A 21,792-nucleotide genomic window follows, 5' to 3' on the forward strand; every position below is an offset into this window, starting at 1 on the left:
ATTTTGACTGCGACAGCCAAGATAGTTCTAACCGTAGCCAATTTGGCAAAAAGTGCGAACGCGTCATGGTAGTCAACTCCCTCCATTTGCGTAAAGCCCTTAGCGACAAGTCGGGCTTTGTATCTTTCGGTGTCTCCATTGGGTTTATATTTCACTTTTTAAACCCACTTTGAATCGATGACGCGTTTTCTCTCCGGTAAATTTTTAAGGGTCCACGTGCCATTTTCTTCGAGTGCACGTATTTCTCTCTTCATAACTTCCCTCCACTTCTCGTTTTTAACTGCCTGATGAAAAAATTTAGGCTCATCGATCGAGTCGATAGCCGCTAAGAAAACCTTGTGAGCGTCAGAAAAATTTTTGTATGAAACAAAATTAGTTAAAGGATATACCATTGAGGACGCTTGAGTTGGTGCGGTTCGAGTATGGTCTACCGATGGAGGAAGATGAACATCAAAATCTTGGTAACGACCTGGTTGTGACTTGGCACGTTGAACGCGAGTGGATTGGGTTTCTTGATTATTCAAATTATCGTGAGTGGTACTGTTCTCCATTATAATTTCATTTTCTGGAGTTTGTCTCTCAGGTTCTAGGCTAGGATGTTCAGTGTTGTTTGATTTACTATAGTAGCAACGAAATATATAGTAATAAGGGATGTAATATTCCAATACAATAGTAAGCAACCTTCACAAACCGGTACCTTGCTTACACTATGACTAATTTTTAGATTTTCACTTTGGTTTACTATAGCAAGTACATCAAAACCGAAAAGTTTTACGTCAACCATATCTTTTTTGTTTGTTTTTCATTTATCTTGTGTCCATTTTTTATTTGTTTTTTAATTAACTCACGTATTAACCGAACACGTTATATTTTTGTGTTTTATTTTCTGTTTGGTACCTGTCGCAGCACTCAGCCACTCAAGTTTCCTAGCGCTGGTTGAACATTATATGATAAAAAATAATAATAATAACTGAACACGTTTCAACACCCTTTTAGCTATAATACTAATTTGGGGTCTTTCTTTTTGATTGATTACAATTGCACCCGCTGCAACGAGCGGTTATACATGGCTAGTTTAATACAAAGAAAATGTAAATTTTAGTGAACAAGTTTCTTTTAACAAAATGTAAGATAATCACTAGACTAAATAATTCGAATGCCTAAAAGGCTAAAACGCAGAAAAGCCCAAACATTTAAGGCCCATTTTGTCGCATCGACTATTTAGAATTTAAATTATAGCAATCGCATGTGTAGACGTGTAGTAATACAAATATCTAATTCTAATCTAGTATAAGTTTTTTTTAATTTTTTTTTCAATCTAAGAATTTGAAAACTAATATAAATCACTTTTAGTGTTTCAAAACTTAACAGGTCACAAAATAACAAAATTTTATTCGTCTTTCTTTTCTTAATTTTCATTAAATATCCATTTTCATATATTTTGTATAGAAACGGTGTACCCATAATATTAATTTTTATCTATATACTAGTTTTTGTCCCCCGTATTACGGGGGATTGTTTAAACTTTTCGTTTAAAATATTGTGAATGTATTTTTTTTTGAATTTTAGTTTATTTATTGTAAAAAGTTAATAATATACTTGATCCTATGTTGATTAATTTATGTTGGGTTTGCCAATTTTTTAATGAAATGTTGAATGAATTATCTACTTAATTTTTATATTTATTCATTATGTTCATTTGTTATAACTTGGATATTATTTGTGAAACTTTTCATTTAAGTTAAACTTAAAAGAAAAAATAATCGTGTAACTAAATTTATATTGAGAAATTAAATTAAGGTTTGATTACGGAGTTTGTTTTACATTTTACGTTTCTAATATTGATATATTTTTATTGTATTTTAATTTTATTTATTGTAAAGAAATTAATAATATACTTAGGGTTTGATGATGAAAAAGTTTCACAAATAAATGAGATGTTATAACCCATTTAAAAGATATCCGGGTTTGATGAGACTCATTACCCGCTTATTTTTTTTATTGTGTAATTGTTTTATAAGTATAAGTAATATCTTTAAAAAATTGGATATTAATTTTATTATATCCCTATTTTATAGGATTTTTATATCAAATATTTGGTGAGATTAATCCAGTGAATTCGGGTTAAATGCATGAGAAACCACAATTTACAAATAAAACAATCTGATGGCTTAGGAAAAAATGAAAGGTTTTGTTTATACTTATGGTTTGATGATAAAATGTTTAACAAATAAATGAGATGTTATAACTCGGTTTAAAAGCTATATGGGTTTGATGAGACCCAAGACCCGTTTATTTTTTTTACTATAAAATTGGTTTTTAAATTATAAATAATATATATTTTGTTTTAAATAAATAAGATATTAATTTTTAGTATATTCCTACTTTATAGGATTTTTAAATCAAATATTTGGTGAGATTGACTTTTAATTTAATTAGATGTTATAACCCGTTTAAGAAATATCTGGGTTTGATGAGAACCATACCCATGAATTCGGGTCAAATGCAAGAGAAACCTTCATTTGAAAATCAAAGAAATCTGGTGACTCCAAAAAAAGGGGGAGCGACCATATCGCGACACGTAGGATTTTATGTTTTCGTTTATATATATTATAGATTAAACTAGTTTTATTCCCCGTATTACGGGGATTGTTTTATATTATTTGTTTCTAATATTTGTTTATTATTTGAATTTTATTTTTTTTATTGTATGAAAGTTAATAATATAATTATGATTTGATGATAAATTGTTTAACAAATAAATGAGATGTTATGACTAGGTTTAAAAGCTACATGGGTTTGATGAGACCCAATACCCGTTTATTTTTTTTACTATAAAATTGGTTTTTTAATTATAAATAATATGTATCTTTTTTAAAATAAATCATATATTAATTTTTAGTATATCCCTACTTTATAGGATTTTTATATCAAATATTTGGTGAGATTAGTTTTTAATTTAATGAGATGTTATAACTCGTTTAAGTAGAGTTTGATAAAACCCATACCCATGAATTCAGGTCAAATGCATGAGAAACCTCCATTTAAAAATCAAGCAAATCAGGTGACTCCCAAAAAAGGGGAAGCGACCACATCGCGACACATATGAGTTTTATGTTTTCGTTTATATATATTATAGATATATATAACAAATCCTAGAACCTTTATATTTTAAGAGGTACCATTGCTTATTGTATTAACCTTGATCCATGTCTTAAGGAAGTTAAGATGGTATTTTAGAGTTTAGTCAAGACCCATTCACAAACTCTTTAGTTGTTCAAATTATAGTTGCAACTTTTACCCTTAAACTATATTAAACTTTTGAAAATTCATATAATAATTACCCTTTCACCCTCATAGGTTTGCCCATATATTCCTCTATTTTATTTTATATTTGTTTTTGTTATATATATATATATATATATATATATATATATATATTGAATGAACTAATTTTAATAAATTTCGAACATACCGTCGCGATGTGCTTAATTTAGCAACGTTTCGATGCAAAATTTATTGAATATCGATGCACATATTATAATGTACAAGTTATAGATGCATCTAACTACAAGTCTCTTATAACACATTAATATTGTAGTTCTTTCTTTTGTTTTTGTTTTTGTTTTTGAAAAAAAAAAAATTAGCGGTCAACCCACAGTTCCATCTCATATCAATTTTCATCTCTTCAAATACCTTTTACTTTTATTCTTGCTCAGGTTATCTCCTATCATACCGCTGCTGGTATAGAGGTTTGCGTTTATATATTCAATGTAATTTTGTTATCATGATTTCTGTAAAATGTAATTAGATTTTAAGTCTTCTAATGATTTCCTAATACTGTTAATTGTTAATTTCTAAGGCGTCCTGTGCGTGTGGAATCTCTAATTTTGGTGAGATCCGCTGGATCTACATAAGAAATAGATCATAAACCAAAATTCTTTAACAAATTCAGGGCAACATGGAAAGGAGCCCTTGCGAACCATCGATGAGAGTCTAATTCCTTTAAGTATATTACTAAAATTTTATTTAGTTAGAAAAAAGTTTCATACAATATGTATATGGTAATTTTGGTGACATCCGCTGGATCTACATAATAAATAGATCATAAACCAAAATTGTTTAACAAATTTAGGGCAACATAGAAAGGAGCCCTTGCGAACAATTGATGAGAGTCTAATTCCTTTTGGTTTCTTACTAAAATTTTATTTTGTTAGAAAAAAAGTTTCATACAATATGTATAAACTAAGAAAATATATCACAAGATAGACTGATAACCTAATAGAACAAGTACCGCGTTGCAAATTGTCGTTGTCACAACATCGTGCGAGCGTTCTACTAGCTCAGTATTAACATGTAAAGGTACCTTACCTTTAATAAAACTCAGTTTAAAATACTTCATATCAAAACATACAGAAAAAAAAGTTCGATAATAATTATTTATTCCGTATTAAAAGAATATTTAGTTAACTATTATAAAATGCTAAATATTGCAGACTAGTAGAGACATTAAAATATAATTATGTAATCTGTAACCAAGAACGTCTTATATATTTTGGATGTCTCAGACGAGTACTAAAAAATGACCCTTTATAATTTTTCTCTCTAAAGATTGACGATAAGTCGATAATTGTGATAACAATTAACAAAACAAATTTATTATAGCAATAAAAAATACAAACAAAGCTAGCACATTAAACAAAACATTAGTTAAACGAATTTTGAAAGACTCTACTAGCATTATTCTAATCAAAGTTGTTGATCAGTTAATCATAATTGAGATTATTCTCTAGTATATTATTGTTGATATCTAACACTGTCAATCCAATAAGTGCCTTTAATACATTGTGCTTTTAATACATTGTCAATCATAATACGGTCAAATTCGACATTCAAACTTCTCAGCTATGGACAAATATGCAATAGAAAGGAAAAAAATATTTACTTTCCAGCAGTATCGTAGATTCTTTATTAACTATTGTGCGCTATAGTCAATCATAAACTATTTAATTTATCTTGACAGATTCTAAATGCTAACGAAGAGAATGATTGATACTTTAAAATTTAAGACGAAAGCAATGACGATTTAAGTTTCACTTTAGAATCAAAATAGGTCCGGACCACAACGATAGTTCCATTTGTAAATTATGCATGCAAAAGATGATTAAAATTTGTGATTCATAGAATCAAAACAGGTCCGGACCACAACGACAGTTCCATTTATACATGCAAAAGATGATTAAAATTTGTGATGCATAAATTATAAGGGTGTAAATCATGAAAACAGTTTTGTTACAGCTGGCACCGCAAAAGACCAAAGAAACGTGGACAATTACCAAATGACGGCTGTCCCATGTAACGTGAAGAGGTAGGTCCCAGCAGAGCCCAGTTGGACCCGCAAGACTAACCGTGAACAGGGACGTCTGCGCAATGACCAACTGCTCCAGCAGGACCCACCATGCTCAAAGAACCTTACGCGCAGTACGCCAGCTGTACCCGCAGGGAAAGCCTCCCAATGGTGAAGTACACCGCCTGTTCCCGCAGCTGCGGATACAAGCCATCAGGGAAGGCTACCCGCACTAACAGCAAGGCTACACGCACAAGGTATTCGTTACTTCAGTAGTCACATGAAGGAATGAGCAAGGCGGGAACACTCCCGCCTAAATGAGCCAGTCCGTATGCTTCTGGAAGGTCTTTCGTACTATACCTACTAAGGTATGGGCGGAATAGACAGTTTGACCAGAGCAGCCCATGAACTAATCACAGGGTGACAGCTCACCGACAACAATACGAGGAGGAGCACCCTCTAGTACTGTTTGTCACTATTAGCCGCTGCCTACTCACCAACCCTTACGATGGAACGTGCGCAGCCTACAGTTGGTGGAACAGTGCGTAGCCGGCAGTAAAGGAACAGTATACAGCCGACCTTATTACTGTTGGCCGTAACCTATCCACCAACCAGCATGGCCTGTGCATAGTCCACTGTTGGTAGAACAGGAATACTATTCAGCCGGCTGTACCTGCTTGGAAACCTACCTTCGGCTATAAATACTCCAACACCTTGGAATGGTAAGGACATTATCTGATATCTCAATCTTATCTAGCAATCTCTTAATATACACTTATATTCAGAGCAATCTAGTCTGATTCTCACGCCGGAGGGTGGTCACAAGGAGGAACCCCCCCCCCCTTCTCAGTGACGAGCTTACGGTGTCTGTTTTGCAGGTCCCCTGAAGAACATCCTTCTCTGCTGGACCTCATCCGTGGGAAACATTACTTAACCCCCAGATTATCTATAATCTGTCCAGGGTTCACTTAGTGTTTCTTCATTGGCGCCATCCGTGCATAAAAGCTAGAACTAATTTAGTTTTTTTTTTTTTAAATTTCTGAAGAAATGGTTAACGTTACTCCGGTCCCAAGGCCAGTAACCGACCAAGAAACCCCGGTAACCACAACCCCAGCAACTGGGGGGAACACCGGCGGTTACACAAATCTTACGAACACTACCCCGACTACCCAAGCCGGGGCAAGTGCAGTAAATATTCCACTGGGGTTCACTGATGCCCAGTTGGAAAAACGAACGAGGGCCCCTCGCCAAACACTAGATCAAGTGAAGGCGTGGGCCGAAGCACGTCAAAGAGAGTTCCAAGCTGAATTGGATGAACGCTTGCGTTCAGTTCAACAGGCTGACGAATTCGGCAGTACTCGCCAACAGCTCAACATGAACAGCGAGTGCGAGTACTCAGACGAGGAGAGAGAAGAATCCGATACCGACGCAAACCCTCGCCATAAGGCGAAAGGGAAGCGTAAGGAAACGGACTTCCAGCCAAAAAGGAATTTTGGGGAAGCTTTTAAACCAACAAATGCGGAGAGAAACCCGCGTGACTTCTCAAAAACCTTTAGGCCAACTGCTACAAATGCAGGAAAGTCAAAGTTTGCAAGGGACATTGCGGAAGCAATCGCCCCGAGAAGTGCCAAACAAATGTCTAACATTGGCACTTATGATGGTCTATCCGACCCAGACGACCACTTGAACAGATTCATTGCGGGGGCAACCGTCAGTAACTGGACGGAACCCACGTGGTGTTATATGTTCCAGATGACTCTGGTTGGAGCGGCCAAGGCATGGTTCGATCGTTTACCGGTCCACCACATATATGACTGGGCGGACTTTCAGAACAAGTTCAGCCAACACTTCAGCCAACAGAGGAAATACACTGAGGAACAGTGGACGATCCTCAACTGCGTTAGAGAGGAGGATGAATCTTTATTAGACTTCATCACCTGCTTCAACTCCAAAAAGCTAAGTCTCGGCAACGTAAGTGAAGATCTTGTTCGCGCCGCTTTCATCCAAGGCGCCGAATACCCGGAGCTTATCCGCACATTGACGGGTAAGGATGGCATGCCATCAACATGGGATGCCATCATGACGGCGGCCAAGCGCTTTGCCGAGACGGAGAAGCAACTGGGAAGGGACCTTCCCCAGAGTACACACCTCTACACGCAGAGGACAAGAGAGAACAATGTCCGGATCGCCCGGCAGAACAAAAAGAGGAAGCTAGGTATCTGGCAGTCAAGGGTAAACTTTGACACCTCATCCAGCTCTCGCCCTCTTGTTGGCGGAAGAAATCACACACACCCTTCAAGCCAAAAGCACCGGTGGACGCCACTCACCAAAAGCGTCACGGAGATATTTGCCACTGAAAAGCTACCGTGGTCAAAAGCTCCAGTGATCCGGCACCGACCTAATGCGGATCAGAGTAAATACTGTGACTTCCACGGGACAAAAGGTCACGTTACGGAAGAGTGTACATCCTTGAAGGATATTATTGAAGCATTCGTCAAGGATGGAAGACTGGCACACCTGGTGGCTTCAATCAAGAAGGGAGGACGGAACGACAACCGGTACCGAGGCAACGGACGAAAGCCCGTTGACATCAGCATCAACATGGTTCATGGTAACATTAGAGGAAGAAAAAGGCGAACGCCAGAACCATGTGCGTGGAAGGAAGCTGAGGTGCGCTTCCCGCGAGTACCAGGAGGACCCAGCAAAGAAGGCCCTATCGTCATCAAAAGCCAGCTGGGGCACTACATCACCTCCCGCACTCTTGCTGACAACGGCGCATCGTCGACGGTGATGTACAGGCAGTTCTTCGACAAGCTTGATGACGAAGACAAGGAACGCCTGGAAACGATCTGCGCATCGATGGAAGGGTTTGATGGCAGCACAAACACCCCCCTGGGTATCCTATCTTTCCCTGTCACTCTTACGGATGGGAAACACTCCCGCACAGAAGATGTGGACTTTGTCGTGATGAGGAAGCCACACCACACATACGACATTCTCTTCGGGAGAGACGGGATGGCAAGATTCAACGCCGTGGTATCCTCAGTCCACGGCATGATGGGATGGCCAACAGCTGAGGGTGTAGCGATGATCACCGGCATTCCCCAGGTATGCATCGCATCTGTCTCATCTAAACCCAAACCAAAGATGGCTAAACCAACCATCACCGAACCAGAAAGATGGGCCTTCAACGGCAAGTACCCGGACCAGGCCGTCACCATTGGCCCAACAATTGTTGATCCCACACGCACCTTACTTAAGCGCTTATTACAAAGGAACGCCGACATCTTCGCGTGGACACCAGCTGACATGACTGGTGTACCCCGGGGTAAGGCAGAGCATAAGCTCAAATGCGATCCGGCTGTCACGCCGATCGTACAAGAGCGCAGAGTAATGGGGCCAGAACAAACTAACGCGTGTAGAACCCAAGTCAAGGAACTCCTTGACGCAGGCATCGTACGCGTTAGTAGATATCAAACTTGGGTTGCAAATCCCGTTATGGTACCGAAGAATGACAAACAATGGCGCATGTGCATAGATTTCAAAGATTTGAACAAAGCATGCCCCAAAGATTGTTATCCGTTACCTGAAATTGATCTTAAGGTGGATTCGTTGGCACCATTCCGCCTTAAATGCTTCCTGGACGCGTATAAGGGGTACCATCAAATCCACATGGCCGTTGATGATCAGGACAAAACCGCTTTTCGGACGCCCGATGACACATTTTGTTATCAAATGATGCCATTCGGACTTAAGAATGCCGGGTCCACATACCAACGTCTGATGGACAAAGAGTTTCATTCCCAAATTGGGAGGAACTTGGAAGTCTACATGGATGACTTGGTCATCAAAAGCCCTGACCCAGAAGCGATGTTGAAAGACATCGAAGAAACTTTCAACACGCTCAGGAAGATAAACATGAAGCTCAACCCGAGCAAGTGTGCCTTTGGAATGGAAGAAGGGAAGTTCTTGGGGGTCATCGTCACTAAAGATGGCTTCAGAGCGAACCCTGAAAAGGTCGAAGCCATTATCAAAATGGAATCACCTACTACCATCAAACAGGCTCAGACACTTAATGGACGACTAGTGGCACTTAATCGCTTTTTGGCAAACCACGCGGATAAGTCGTTTCCATTCGTGTCAACATTGAGAAACTGTTTAAAGAAAACGCACTTCCGCTGGACACCTGAAGCGGAAGCAGCTTTTCAGGAGATTCGGTTACGCTTGATCGAACTCCCAACGCTGACAGCACCAAAAGCGGGAGAGGAATTAATCCTATACCTTTCCGCAACTGATAGAGCAACCGGGGCAGTCCTGCTAGTAGAACGAAAAGGCATCCAGATGCCAATCTACTATGTTAGCCGTGTCCTAACAGACGTAGAAACCCGGTACTCTACCCTAGAAAAATTAGTCTTAGCACTAATACACGCTTCACGCAGGCTAAGACGATATTTCCAGGGTCACCCAATCACCATTCTCTCAAACTTCAAACTTGCAAACGTTCTAGGCAAACCCGAGTTATCGGGACGCCTAGCCAAATGGGCAATTGAGTTGGGGGAATACGCGATAAAGTATAAGCCAAGACCAGCCATAAAAGGCCAGGTTCTGGCCGACTTTATTGCAGAAGTGCCTGCATCGCGGGAAAAAGAGTGCCAGGAAGAGGCTCAACCCTTTCCAGCACAAGACATCAATGATGTCTGGCGACTCTACACTGATGGAGCAGCCAGTAACGAGGGTTCAGGCGCAGGGCTAAAGCTAACCAACCCAGCAGGCCAAGAATACACTTACGCTATTCGACTGGATTTTCCAAGTACGAATAACGAAGCCGAATATGAGGCATTCTTGGCTGGGCTGAGAATTGCGCGTAAGATGGGGGTGAAAAACTTGGAAGCCCACGTGGATTCCATGTTGGTAGCCAATCAAATCAACGGGACGTACACGGCCGTGAACGACACAATGGCCCTGTACCTCGCACAAGCAAAATCCCTTATGCGCGATTTCAATGACTGCAAAGTCATACACGTCAAGCGAAGTGAAAACAAATCTGCGGATGCGTTAAGCAAGCTTGCATCATCAGCCTTCACCCACTTAGGAAAGGATATCCGCATTGAACTCCTCGAGACACCATCGGTCCCGCACAAGGAAATTTGTGTCATCCAAACAGGCACGGAAACGTGGATGACACCAATAATAAAATACCTTGCGGCAGGTACACTACCGGAGTCCAAAACACAGGCAAGAAAACTACGCTGTAAAGCACTGAATTATCAACTCATCGATGACATCCTTTACAGACGTAACTTTCTTGGCCCACTCTTAAGATACGTGGACAACCAAGATGCTGACTACCTCCTAAGGGAAGTACACGAAGGCATCTGTGGAGTACACGCAGGTCCCCGCGCTGTTGTAGCCAAGCTAAACAACGCGGGATACTTTTGGCCGGGGATGCATACGGATGCACTGGCATACATCAGAAAATGCAGGTCTTGCCAGCTTTACGCACCCAACACGCACCGCCCGAAGAATGAACTTGTTCCAGTCACTTCTTCATGGCCATTTCAGAAGTGGGCCATCGATGTGACAAGCCCATTTCCTACAGCAGCAGGAAATGTTCAGTTCCTAGTGGTAGCCATCGACTACTTCACCAAGTGGATAGAAGCAAAACCTTTAGCCCAAACAACCGCGAAACATATCAAAAAATTTATTTGGGAATTTATTATTTGTCGTTTTGGACTTCCACAGAATTTGGTGAGCGATAATGGCACCAACTTTGCTGACAAGAAGCTACAACAGTGGCTGAAAGAACTTCAAATCACTCACACCTTTACCTCAGTGGCACACCCGCAAGGTAATGGTGAGGTGGAAAGAGCAAATAAGAGCATCGTCGAAGGCATAAAGAAAAGACTATTGGAACACAGATCCGGCTGGGTAGACGAGCTTCCGCACGTCCTTTGGGCAAACAGAACGCTGAAGAAGGCTAGTACGGGAGAAACCCCGTTCAGCCTCACTTATGGTACTGAAGCCATGGTCCCGGTCGAAATTGGTTTACCCTCACCAAGGGTCTTGATTCAGCCAGAAGACAATGATGCGGAAAGACGGTTAGATCTTATGCTAACCGAGGAACGCAGAGATTTAGCCGCAGTGCGTGAAGAGAACTACAAGCGACAAATGCAAAAGTACTACAACACGCGGGTAAAACTCTGCAACTTCAAAATAGGAGACTACATACTACGTAACAACGAGGCTTCGAACCAAGAACGCCCAGGAAAGCTGGCCCCGGTCTGGGAAGGGCCATACATTATCAAAGAAGTCCTGGGAAAGGGCGCATACCGGCTCGAAAGGCTCGATGGCACTCCCATCCCAAGAACATGGAATGGAGCTCAATTACGCAAATGTTATATGTAGATCAATTCCAAAACTTGTAAAGAAAAGGCCTAGAGCCACTTCTAATGGAAATGATTCTCCTTTCATAATGTGTTAACTTTACCTTTATACTTATGAACTTCCCACACTGGTGCCGGTATTCACCGCATGAATGGGGAAGAAGTAAGTCGTTACGTGTGGAAGGCGGCAAAACCCGCATAAACACAACGTTAAAAATAAGGAAAACCTACACGCAGGTCAGATGTAAGTAAAGTTTAGCCATCCTTGTAAGTGCAAGTGACGGTCTTACCCGCACAATCACGAACAAGGAAGCAAAACTTCAACCTATCATCTACCACGTTCAAAGGTTATCCTAAAAAGGATAAGGAAAACCTACACGCAGGTCAGATATGGGTAAAGTTTAGCCATCCTACTAAGTGCAAGTGACGGTCATACCCGCACAATCACGAAAGAGGAAGCAAAACTTCACACCTATTATCTACCACGTTCAAAGGTTAACTTATCCTCAAAATATGAGGAAAACCTACACGCAGGTCAGATGGTAAAGTTTAGCCATCCTACTACGTGCAAGTGACGGTCCTACCCGCACAATCACGGAAGAGGAAGCAAAACTTCACCTATCTACCACGTTCAAAGGTTAACTTATTCTTAACACTTGGAAAATTGCTAATTTAAACTAAAGTATGCAAGTCATAACGTTTATAAAGCAAGGAATCCAATGAAAGAAGCGGTCTTAGCCGCACAAATATTTGTATTTCATAAATATTCGTTACAAGAATGGCCGGGTAACTACCCGCCTACAAGAAAGTAAATCTATACAAACTAAATCTATCCTAGCAGCGGGAAGGGATCTTTAGGATCAGGCTTCAGGGCCACTTCCACTTGGACCAGCGCCGTCAGTAGAGCGTGGCTGTTCAAGGAAAGCCTTAAGGATAGCTAGCCCATCATCAGCAGCAGCAACTTCATTCACCTTCTCCACCACCGGATGCGGGAAGGCAGCATACTGGTTCACTGCTTGGTCATAAGCAGCTTCAGTATCCACATTATACAAAGGGAAGTTGGAAGGCGGGACGCCTTTCTCAACGAACCCTAGACCAAGCAGGAAGCCGGCCCGTTCCCCATCCTCGTGAGAAGCGTTGAGGGCTGCGCTCATAGCATCGTCGTAAGATGTCTCTGAGAAGACCCGATGCACAACCTACATAAGAAAATATACAAGTGTCAACACCCTTTCTATTTACAAAGAAGAGCGTAAAGACATGAAAGTTTACCTGAGACAACGCTTCTCGAAGAAGCCATTCCTTGGCAGCCAGAGCTTCTTGGAGGGCAGCTTGAGCTTCGTTACGGGCGCGTTCGGCTTCACTCTTGTTAAGGTTGGCAAGCAACACTTCTTTAGCCGCAGCCTCTTCGACGTCCTTTAGCTTCCGCTCAGTATGGTCAAGCACCCCCCTCTGGTCCAAGATCTCCTGGAGCTTTTTGGCGTCTTCCATCGCCAAGGCATCATGAGCCTGCTGGAGAGCCTCTAATTTGGCTTTAAGTTCTTCATTCTCCACGCGCAGAGGCTCAGCAACAGCTTCAGCATTGGTGGCCCTCTCGGTTGCGTTCCTCGCAGTTTCCTTAGCCACCCGAAGCTGTTCATTAACAGCTTGGGCAGCCTTGGAACGGGCCTCGAGTCGAGCCTGAACTTCAACCTCGAGGGCCTTGAAGGCCTTCTCCTTCTCCGCAGCCACTGCGGCAAGTTTTTGGTTCTCCTCCCGGACAGCCCGCGCCTGAGCTACTTCCTTGAGGCGAGCTGCTTTTAACTTGTCGTTTTCACGACAAAGCAGCTCGACGCGCGGCTGCATCCGGGCCAGGAGAACCCGAAGCTCATTGGTTAGTCTACCCTCCTGGTAGCTAGCCATGGCTTCCCCCAACGCACCACTGGGAGCAGCGTGACGAGCCCATTCCACGCACTCCACAGGGGTGCGAAGGGTTGTTCCTCGGCGAATGTTCCATCGTGGAACATACACTTCATTGGAATCCGACACTGCAAAAAACACAAAGCAGTTAGGAAAAGATGATAAAATATATATGTATAAAATGGGCCAGAAGAACCCTACGCACCTGTAGGGTCAATAACAGGCCGATAGCCGCCGAACCCATCACCTGAACCCAAAGGAAATCCATCCAAGAGGTCAGGCAGATGGGAAGGTGGCAAAGATTGGCGGAAAGCCCCATGCGTACCTGAGGGACCGGCCGTCGTTGCCGATGGCGGGGGCATGGTAGCAGCCGCCGTGGTCGCCGCCGCGGTCGCTGCCGCGGAATCCGCAGCAATGGTAACCGCCGGCTCGGTGAATGATGCTGTAAAAATCGCACTCACAGCCGGCGGTGACGTCATCTCGGCTGGAACAGTCGGCTCAAAGGAGTGAGCAACTGATCCAGCGGAAGCAGGCGCAGGCGCCTGGGTCGGCGCCTCAGGTAGGCTGACAAAGCCTACCGTCATTGGCGGAGAGGTACTACTCGGCCCTTCACCCTGGAATGCGCCAACATCCACGCCTGCGTAAAGAAGAAAAGTGTTAAAAGACTAAGGATTAAGCTATGAAGATAAAAGCTAAAGGAAAGTTGTACTTACGGGTTTTCTTGAGCCTAAAGGTACGGAGAGGCGGGGACGGACCCGATGGAGCCGGCCTCTTTGCACCGGTCACCATCGTCTTCTTTGGCTCTCCGGAGGTGACAGTCGCAACCTCCGGAGCGGTGGTCTTATCACCACCGGGATTCCCCGCCACCTCTTCGCTCTCGGTCTCCGAATCAGACCGAGGCGCTGGATCGGCAGTGGAGGCCTTCTCCTTCCCCTTCCCGCCGGCAGCCTTCTTCTTCCGCACCAACGGAGGACCATCTGCGGATTCCTCATCAGAACATACGATTAGAGGAATTCCAGCAGAGGTTTCAACATTGAGGGGTCGAGGGTCGAAGAGCGCCTTACCTGGCTGACGGGCGCTAAGGATCTCATGGCCTAGCGGATAGACCTCCACGAACCGATCCGCCGTTTGTTCTAGGATGGGCAACTCGTTCTCATCTAGAGCGCGAGTACCCATCCGTGCGGGACCGTCAGCCTCCCGCGGGTTCAGGAGCGACTGCAGGTCGTTCCCCTCTGAAATAAACAGGAAAAAAGTTAGAAGAAATTCAAAATCAACAAAAGGGAAAAAGGCATACCGTAAGGAACAGAGTTCGAACCGTATTCGAGGACGATCGGAATCTTGCGCGCATCAGCCTCCTTCCACACCCGGCTCATCCCCAGCATCACCATCCCGGACTCCGCAAACCGGTAAACCGGAGATTGGACCCGAGATATCTTGGCAAACCATTCCGCCTCCTGATAGCTGGAGGCGTGAAGGCTGGGAAGTGCTTGCCCGTTCTTGAATTTCATGGCAATAGGGATGGCGCGGGCGGATATGAAGAAAAATTCCCTCTTCCACGCGCGAAGACTGCGCTCGGTCGCGCAAATCTTTAACCCCTTAATCCGGGTTGTCAACGTGTACCACCCCTGGATGCACCTCCAAGTGTAGAAGGTCATCAGGCGGTCAACATAGGGCTCAACGCCCAGTATCCGGCACACCCACTCAAATTGGCGAATTTTGGCGATCGCCATGGGGTGCAACTCGGTCAAATGAACACCGTGCCTCTCAAGGACACGGTAAACAAACTTTGTCAACGGGAATCTAAGATTCCCATAGACAAAGAATGCAGCATAAACCCCGATCTTGCCTCTGGGGGCATCGTACACGGTCTGATGGGGTTCAAGAAACTCAGGCTCGAGAGATTCGAGCATGAACTTCCTGACAACATACCGGTACAGATCGCCGGGCAAAGCACACTGGCACTCGCCAGCAGTACTCTTGTCATCGGCTGTGGATTCAACATCACGAGACGACATCTTGTGAAGGAAAGAAGAAAGCGATTTCGAGAGAATGCTTGCCTGAAAAGGGGAGTATTCGCCGGAAATCGCTTAAAAGATGAAGAGAAGGGTGAAAGTGTGGATTACAAAGAACCCTCTCCCCCTTTATATACTAATCGCAATTAATGCGATGAAATTAATGCGGAAGAGAGAGAAAACGAAGGTGCAATGAAACTATGACACGTGGCAAAAAGCAAGCTGGCAACAGCTGTTGACAGGACGCATACCATTAATTTAGCGGCCACGCGCCCGAAAAATCGCGCCCACGCGCCTGAAAAAGCGTCTGGAATGACCATGTACTGTCACGTCACCATAACTTCCTGCACGTCCTGACACGGTCAGAAGAAACCGTCGCACGACGTTTCAGATGTTTGGACTGTTCCTATCTTTCCACCAACTCTTCGAATTTCAAAATTCAAAATTCAAAAAGATTCAAAAGTGAGCGGGAAAATACCCCTTACCTTGGCAACCAAGTAACCGTAAGACGGATGCGGGTACAGTGTTAAGGCAAAACCCTTCACATACCTAGCACCCGCAGGGAATTGAAGCCAAGAATAACTTGGCAACCAAGTAACCATCAGACGGATGCGGGTACAGTGTCAAGGCAAAACCCTTCACATACTTAGCACCCGCAGGGAATTGACGCCAGGAATACCTTGGAAATAAAGTAACCGTAAGACAAGTGCGGGTACAGTGTCAAGGCAAAACCCTTCACATACTTAGCACTCTGCAGGGAATTCAAACCAAGAAGGATCTTCTGGGCAATGCTTGCGGAAACGGGAATAACATCCCCGCATGACGGGAACGTCGAGAACTATAATGTTTGAAACTCCAAGATGGAATTGGTGGTTTTAGCATAATTGATCACTATGTTGAAAACTACCAAGACCCCATGGAGAATCCACACAAATGGGACTCAACGCTCCTGACGTGCGAGGAGGTTACAAACCTACCCGCTTCATACCCAAAGATCAAGCAGAAAAGTCGGGAATTTCTGCGTGACATCAGGAAAACCGCGGGAAGAATCGCCACGGAAAACCTAAAAACTAAACCCTTTTCAAAACCCCTTGCTAAGTCCAAAAGTTCACCTCACTTATTAATAACTCATGAGAAGAACATTGGACTGGGGGGACTTGAAGAGGTAGGTCCCAGCAGAGCCCAGTTGGACCCGCAAGACTAACCGTGAACAGGGACGTCTGCGCAATGACCAACTGCTCCAGCAGGACCCACCATGCTCAAAGAACCTTACGCGCAGTACGCCAGCTGTACCCGCAGGGAAAGCCTCCCAATGGTGAAGTACACCGCCTGTTCCCGCAGCTGCGGATACAAGCCATCAGGGAAGGCTACCCGCACTAATAGCAAGGCTACACGCACAAGGTATTCGTTACTTCAGTAGTCACATGAAGGAATGAGCAAGGCGGGAACACTCCCGCCTAAATGAGCCAGTCCGTATGCTTCTGGAAGGTCTTTCGTACTATACCTACTAAGGTATGGGCGGAATAGACAGTTTGACCAGAGCAGCCCATGAACTAATCACAGGGTGACAGCTCACCGACAACAATACGAGGAGGAGCACCCTCTAGTACTGTTTGTCACTATTAGCCGCTGCCTACTCACCAACCCTTACGATGGAACGTGCGCAGCCTACAGTTGGTGGAACAGTGCGTAGCCGGCAGTAAAGGAACAGTATACAGCCGACCTTATTACTGTTGGCCGTAACCTATCCACCAACCAGCATGGCCTGTGCATAGTCCACTGTTGGTAGAACAGGAATACTATTCAGCCGGCTGTACCTGCTTGGAAACCTACCTTCGGCTATAAATACTCCAACACCTTGGAATGGTAAGGACATTATCTGATATCTCAATCTTATCTAGCAATCTCTTAATATACACTTATATTCAGAGCAATCTAGTCTGATTCTCACGCCGGAGGGTGGTCACAAGGAGGAACCCCCCCTTCTCAGTGACGAGCTTACGGTGTCTGTTTTGCAGGTCCCCTGAAGAACATCCTTCTCTGCTGGACCTCATCCGTGGGAAACATTACTTAACCCCCAGATTATCTATAATCTGTCCAGGGTTCACTTAGTGTTTCTTCATAACGTATTTATGTATATCACGTGTGGTTTTAGCATTCCATTCTTTTAATAAAACTGGTCAATGCAACTCAAAACTAAACTCAATTATTCTAAATATAGGGATTTAAATATATAAAATTGTTAGATTACATAATTTACATTTACATTGTAGATCATATATTTATAAATATTAGGAGACTCTGTCCTAGGATTTAAAGGATTTAAATGCATCAACTTAGTTCAAATTAAAAAATCAATAAGCTATAACAAAGTTTGATTATATAGAATCTCAAGAATTTAAACGCATCAGCTTAGTTGAAACAAAAAAGGCTCTATTGAGAATTTAAATGCATCAGCTTAGTTGAAATTAAAAAATTCATAGGCTATAACAAGTTTAATTACGTAGAATCTTGAAGATTTAAATACATCAGCTTAGTTAAGAAAAAAATCTGTATGCTATAACGAGTTCGATTATGAAGAATCTTCTCTGACTTTAGTTAGTGCTATAATCTATAATCGAACTAAATTTAGGGAAAAAAATGAAATTTATTAATACTAAAATCAATACAACCAAATTATTATAATGAATAAAGTCAATGTTTGGCAAAACTTGGTCAACAATCAAACATAACTTTGAAAAGCTCATATTCTACCAACTTAGATAACATCGTAACACAAGACTAGTCTATGTAGAATATGTCATTTGTTAATCTCCACAAATTCTACATTTTTTTCCAATTTAATTTGCATCAAAATTGGTCATCATCACACCTCCCAAACTACATGAATCTACACTCCACCCCCTCTTCACATTTCACTGCCTAAACCCCAATCCCATACCCCCTTGTTGGGTCGGGTACCGGATACCAAACGGGTCGGTCTGTGCAAACGGGTTCGGTTGTAAACAGCCACTTTGAACTTCATCTTCTACTGATCTTATTCCAAACTTGGTGTCCGTGGTGTATATTGGCGCCATTGAAGAGCCAACATTCATGGTGTTTTGTGGCGGCAAAGATTGAGGCTCCGGCAACCCGAATGCAGCAATGCTTGCCCAATCATAGTTACCAGAATCATATTTTTGAATATTCTTTTGGTCTTCTTGTTGGAAGGTTTTTAAGGAATTGATCCTAGGTAAGTTGAAGAACCGGTCCTCAATCTCCGGCAGTGATTCGAGAACGTCGTCAAATTGAGACGAGGATGACGTGGACGAACCGTGGCTCGGTTCGGTTGTCGGGGTGCCCGAAATCGCTTTTTGGGCACTTGACTTCTTCTCGTAAATTCGGCAAAGAACCCATTCATCTAACTGAACCAAATCAAAAACCAGATTAAGAGTTATTATATTATACGAACAAAACAAAATTACGTTTTCGTTTATAACTTTTAAAATATAATATTTTATAATAAAATTATAGTGTTACAATATTCTTTTATAACTTTTAAAATATAAAAGTTTATAAAAACAATTTTATAACTTTTAAAATATAACATTTTATAAAAACAATTATAGTGTTTGCAATTTTTTGGTCTTTGTATAAAGTTCATTGATATTTTGATATGAAATTATTTTTGATAAAATTTATATTGAAATTAATCGTAAAACCAAATTCATTTTTTTTAAACTTGATATGTTGAGCTTATATTACTTTTTAATATACATTGACTACTATTAAAAATGTTAAGCTTAAATGAACAAATTTAACTTTTATTCTTTTAATAATAAAAAGAAAAAGATATTTTCGATTCGGCCGGTAGAATAATAATCATTTGTTAATTATTCGACTCACCTTTGAGCTACCAATTTTTCTTTGTGGATCCGATAACCTATACTCATGCATGATCCAATTAGTTTTATTTCCTTTGGGAGCTTTACCAACATAGAACACCAAAGCTTTCTTGATCCCAACTCTCCGTCCACTAGTCGTGATCACCTTATCGGTCCCGGTCGCCTTCCAATAGCCCGAGCCGGCTACCCGATTGGGTCGACTCCCATTCGGGTACTTTCGGTCTCTCGGGCTAAAAAAGTACCACTCTTTCTCCCCAAACATCGCCTTACTAGGAAGTTGCCACGGATCATACTTGTACAAATCAATATCCGCAATTATTTGAAGAGAAAAATCATGCCCGGCCACTTTTCGACATAGATATTGCACTAGAAGCTCCTCGTCGGTCGGGTAAAACCGAAAACCCGGTGGTAAGCCCAATTGGGTCATCGGATCGGTTACCGGCAAACCCATTTTTGAACAATTGTTTTGTGGAAATAATATTGAGAAGGTGAGATATAATATGAAACTAGTGAAATATCAAATATAATATGTAACGATTTTTTAAAAAATATTGTTAAGTTAGAGGGGGTATATATAGGGCGGGATTTACCGAGAGAAAAGTAGAGTTGGGGTGGACCATGGTTAAGAAGTTTACACGTAGTCATGGTATCAACATGCCGACCTTATCCTAAGGTTTGAGCTTTAAAGGTTCAAGTGCATGAACTTATAATAAGACAAAATAGTGACTTGTGAGTCATTTGGTCAGTGATATCTCAACCGTACACGTATACGTTCTAGAATACAAGTAGACGAAGAGTGAAACATAAACGGACAAATTTACCTTGTTTACATTTGTGAAGAGAGATGAGCTAGTGAGCCTAGTTGATACTTGAGAGATGGAGGAGTGTATCCACAATGGTGTAGTGTTTGCCATTTGTAGCTAGGATGACAACTTATTGTGAATAGCTAATTTTTATGACTGACGTGAAGGAGGGAGAGTAAATGTTTGTAAAATCAACGTCAACTAATAAACAATGTGAAATATGAAACATGGAGAAGAGTGGAAAGAAATCCGTATGGGTATGGCGGATGCTCTTATAACTAAACACTTATTTTAATTACATTTTACGTGAGCGTTCGTACCCCTCTATTAAGATGCTCTTGTAACTAAATATTAATATTTATCAATCATCAAAGGTGATCAAATGCTAAAATCAAGTAAACTTCTTCAAGAAATATGATATAAGGATTAAGTAGTTCTTAATTGGATTTTAAAAGAATAAACTTAAAAAATATAAATTACTATACGCATAAAAGTATGAATACACATAAATATATCAAATAAGTTAAAGCATGTCGAAGCACATTTATATACTAGCATTGAGACAAATTGGTAATAATGTGTATGATACAAGGATTGAGTAGTACGAAACCTAAACAAATGAGTCGAAATGCATAGAGAAGTTTTGTCTAGTGAGTTTTGTGGAACACTGACAATAAAGTAATACAAGGATCCGGTCCTTAGCAAAATTTATATATTGTGAGAGATCAAGAACACGAATATTGATCACAAATGATCGACTATTTTTATTATTATTGAAAGCGAATTACAATGAATAAAAACTAGTAAACATACTAGCTTATTATGGCAACAAACTTGAATAACAAGAAACATTTAAATTAGGAAACATAATCGTACTAAACCTTTTAAGTTATATAACATAAATAAAAAGATAACCTAGTCACCAAACTATATATTTACTTTGGCCTCTAACTTTAGATCTCCTTTATGATCATTATTTGAGATCAACATCACCTCCCTTAATGCCCTTCGGGTTTACCCGTCAACGAATACGTTATTGCTTATACATTCACAAAAATGACATAACTTTATTTCAAATTTTGTTAAGCTCGAACAACATGTTGAATGATCGTGTTTCACACCTCATCTATATGTAATGCTTTCTCCATCATATTCTCTTACTCCACCCTTGTTTGTTGATGTCGTTTTCGGGATTGTCTCTTAATCTCTAGTTCGGGATCATCAAAGGTCTTGACAAGGTCTCCTGTGGTAATTGTGGTCATTACCCGTAGGGAGAATACATGAAACGAAAAAAAAAAAGTGAAAATGCTAAAAGAAACTACACAAATAAAAACTAACAAAAACAAGTCCTACGAACACTTTCTTAGATGGATCGACCTGAATACATGTTGTGTACATCTAACTAATCGATGATTGATGAAGGAGAAAGGGTTTGGGGATTTAGGGTTTGAATTGATGTTATGATTT

The 21,792-nt window shown here is 41.6% G+C and overlaps 1 protein-coding gene across 1 annotated transcript; it reads right to left on the minus strand.

Moving 5' to 3' along the window:
* Positions 1–18,536: 18,536 nt before the first annotated feature.
* LOC143541263 (NAC domain-containing protein JA2L-like) lies at positions 18,537–20,578 on the minus strand. The gene is made up of 2 exons (XM_077034141.1): positions 19,524–20,578; positions 18,537–19,042 (listed from the first exon to the last, which is right to left on the minus strand). The coding sequence occupies exons 1-2, from the start codon at positions 19,971–19,973 to the stop codon at positions 18,554–18,556; spliced, it is 939 nt and encodes a 312-aa protein (XP_076890256.1). The 5' UTR covers positions 19,974–20,578; the 3' UTR covers positions 18,537–18,553.
* Positions 20,579–21,792: the final 1,214 nt, after the last annotated feature.

Source organism: Bidens hawaiensis, unplaced genomic scaffold (genome assembly GCF_021521415.1).
Source record: "Bidens hawaiensis isolate Kalapana, Puna unplaced genomic scaffold, B.hawaiensis_p1.1 tig00012479_1, whole genome shotgun sequence".
Taxonomy (NCBI): Eukaryota; Viridiplantae; Streptophyta; class Magnoliopsida; order Asterales; family Asteraceae; genus Bidens; species Bidens hawaiensis.

Excerpts from the sequence above, each read along its gene's own strand:
- LOC143541263 (XM_077034141.1), bottom strand. The coding sequence starts at position 19,973 with ATGGGTTTGCCGGTAACCGATCCGATGACCCAATTGGGCTTACCACCG. Across the intron at positions 19,043-19,523 it reads GAAAAATTGGTAGCTCAAAG|TTAGATGAATGGGTTCTTTG; the intron begins GTGAGTCGAATA and ends GATTTGGTTCAG.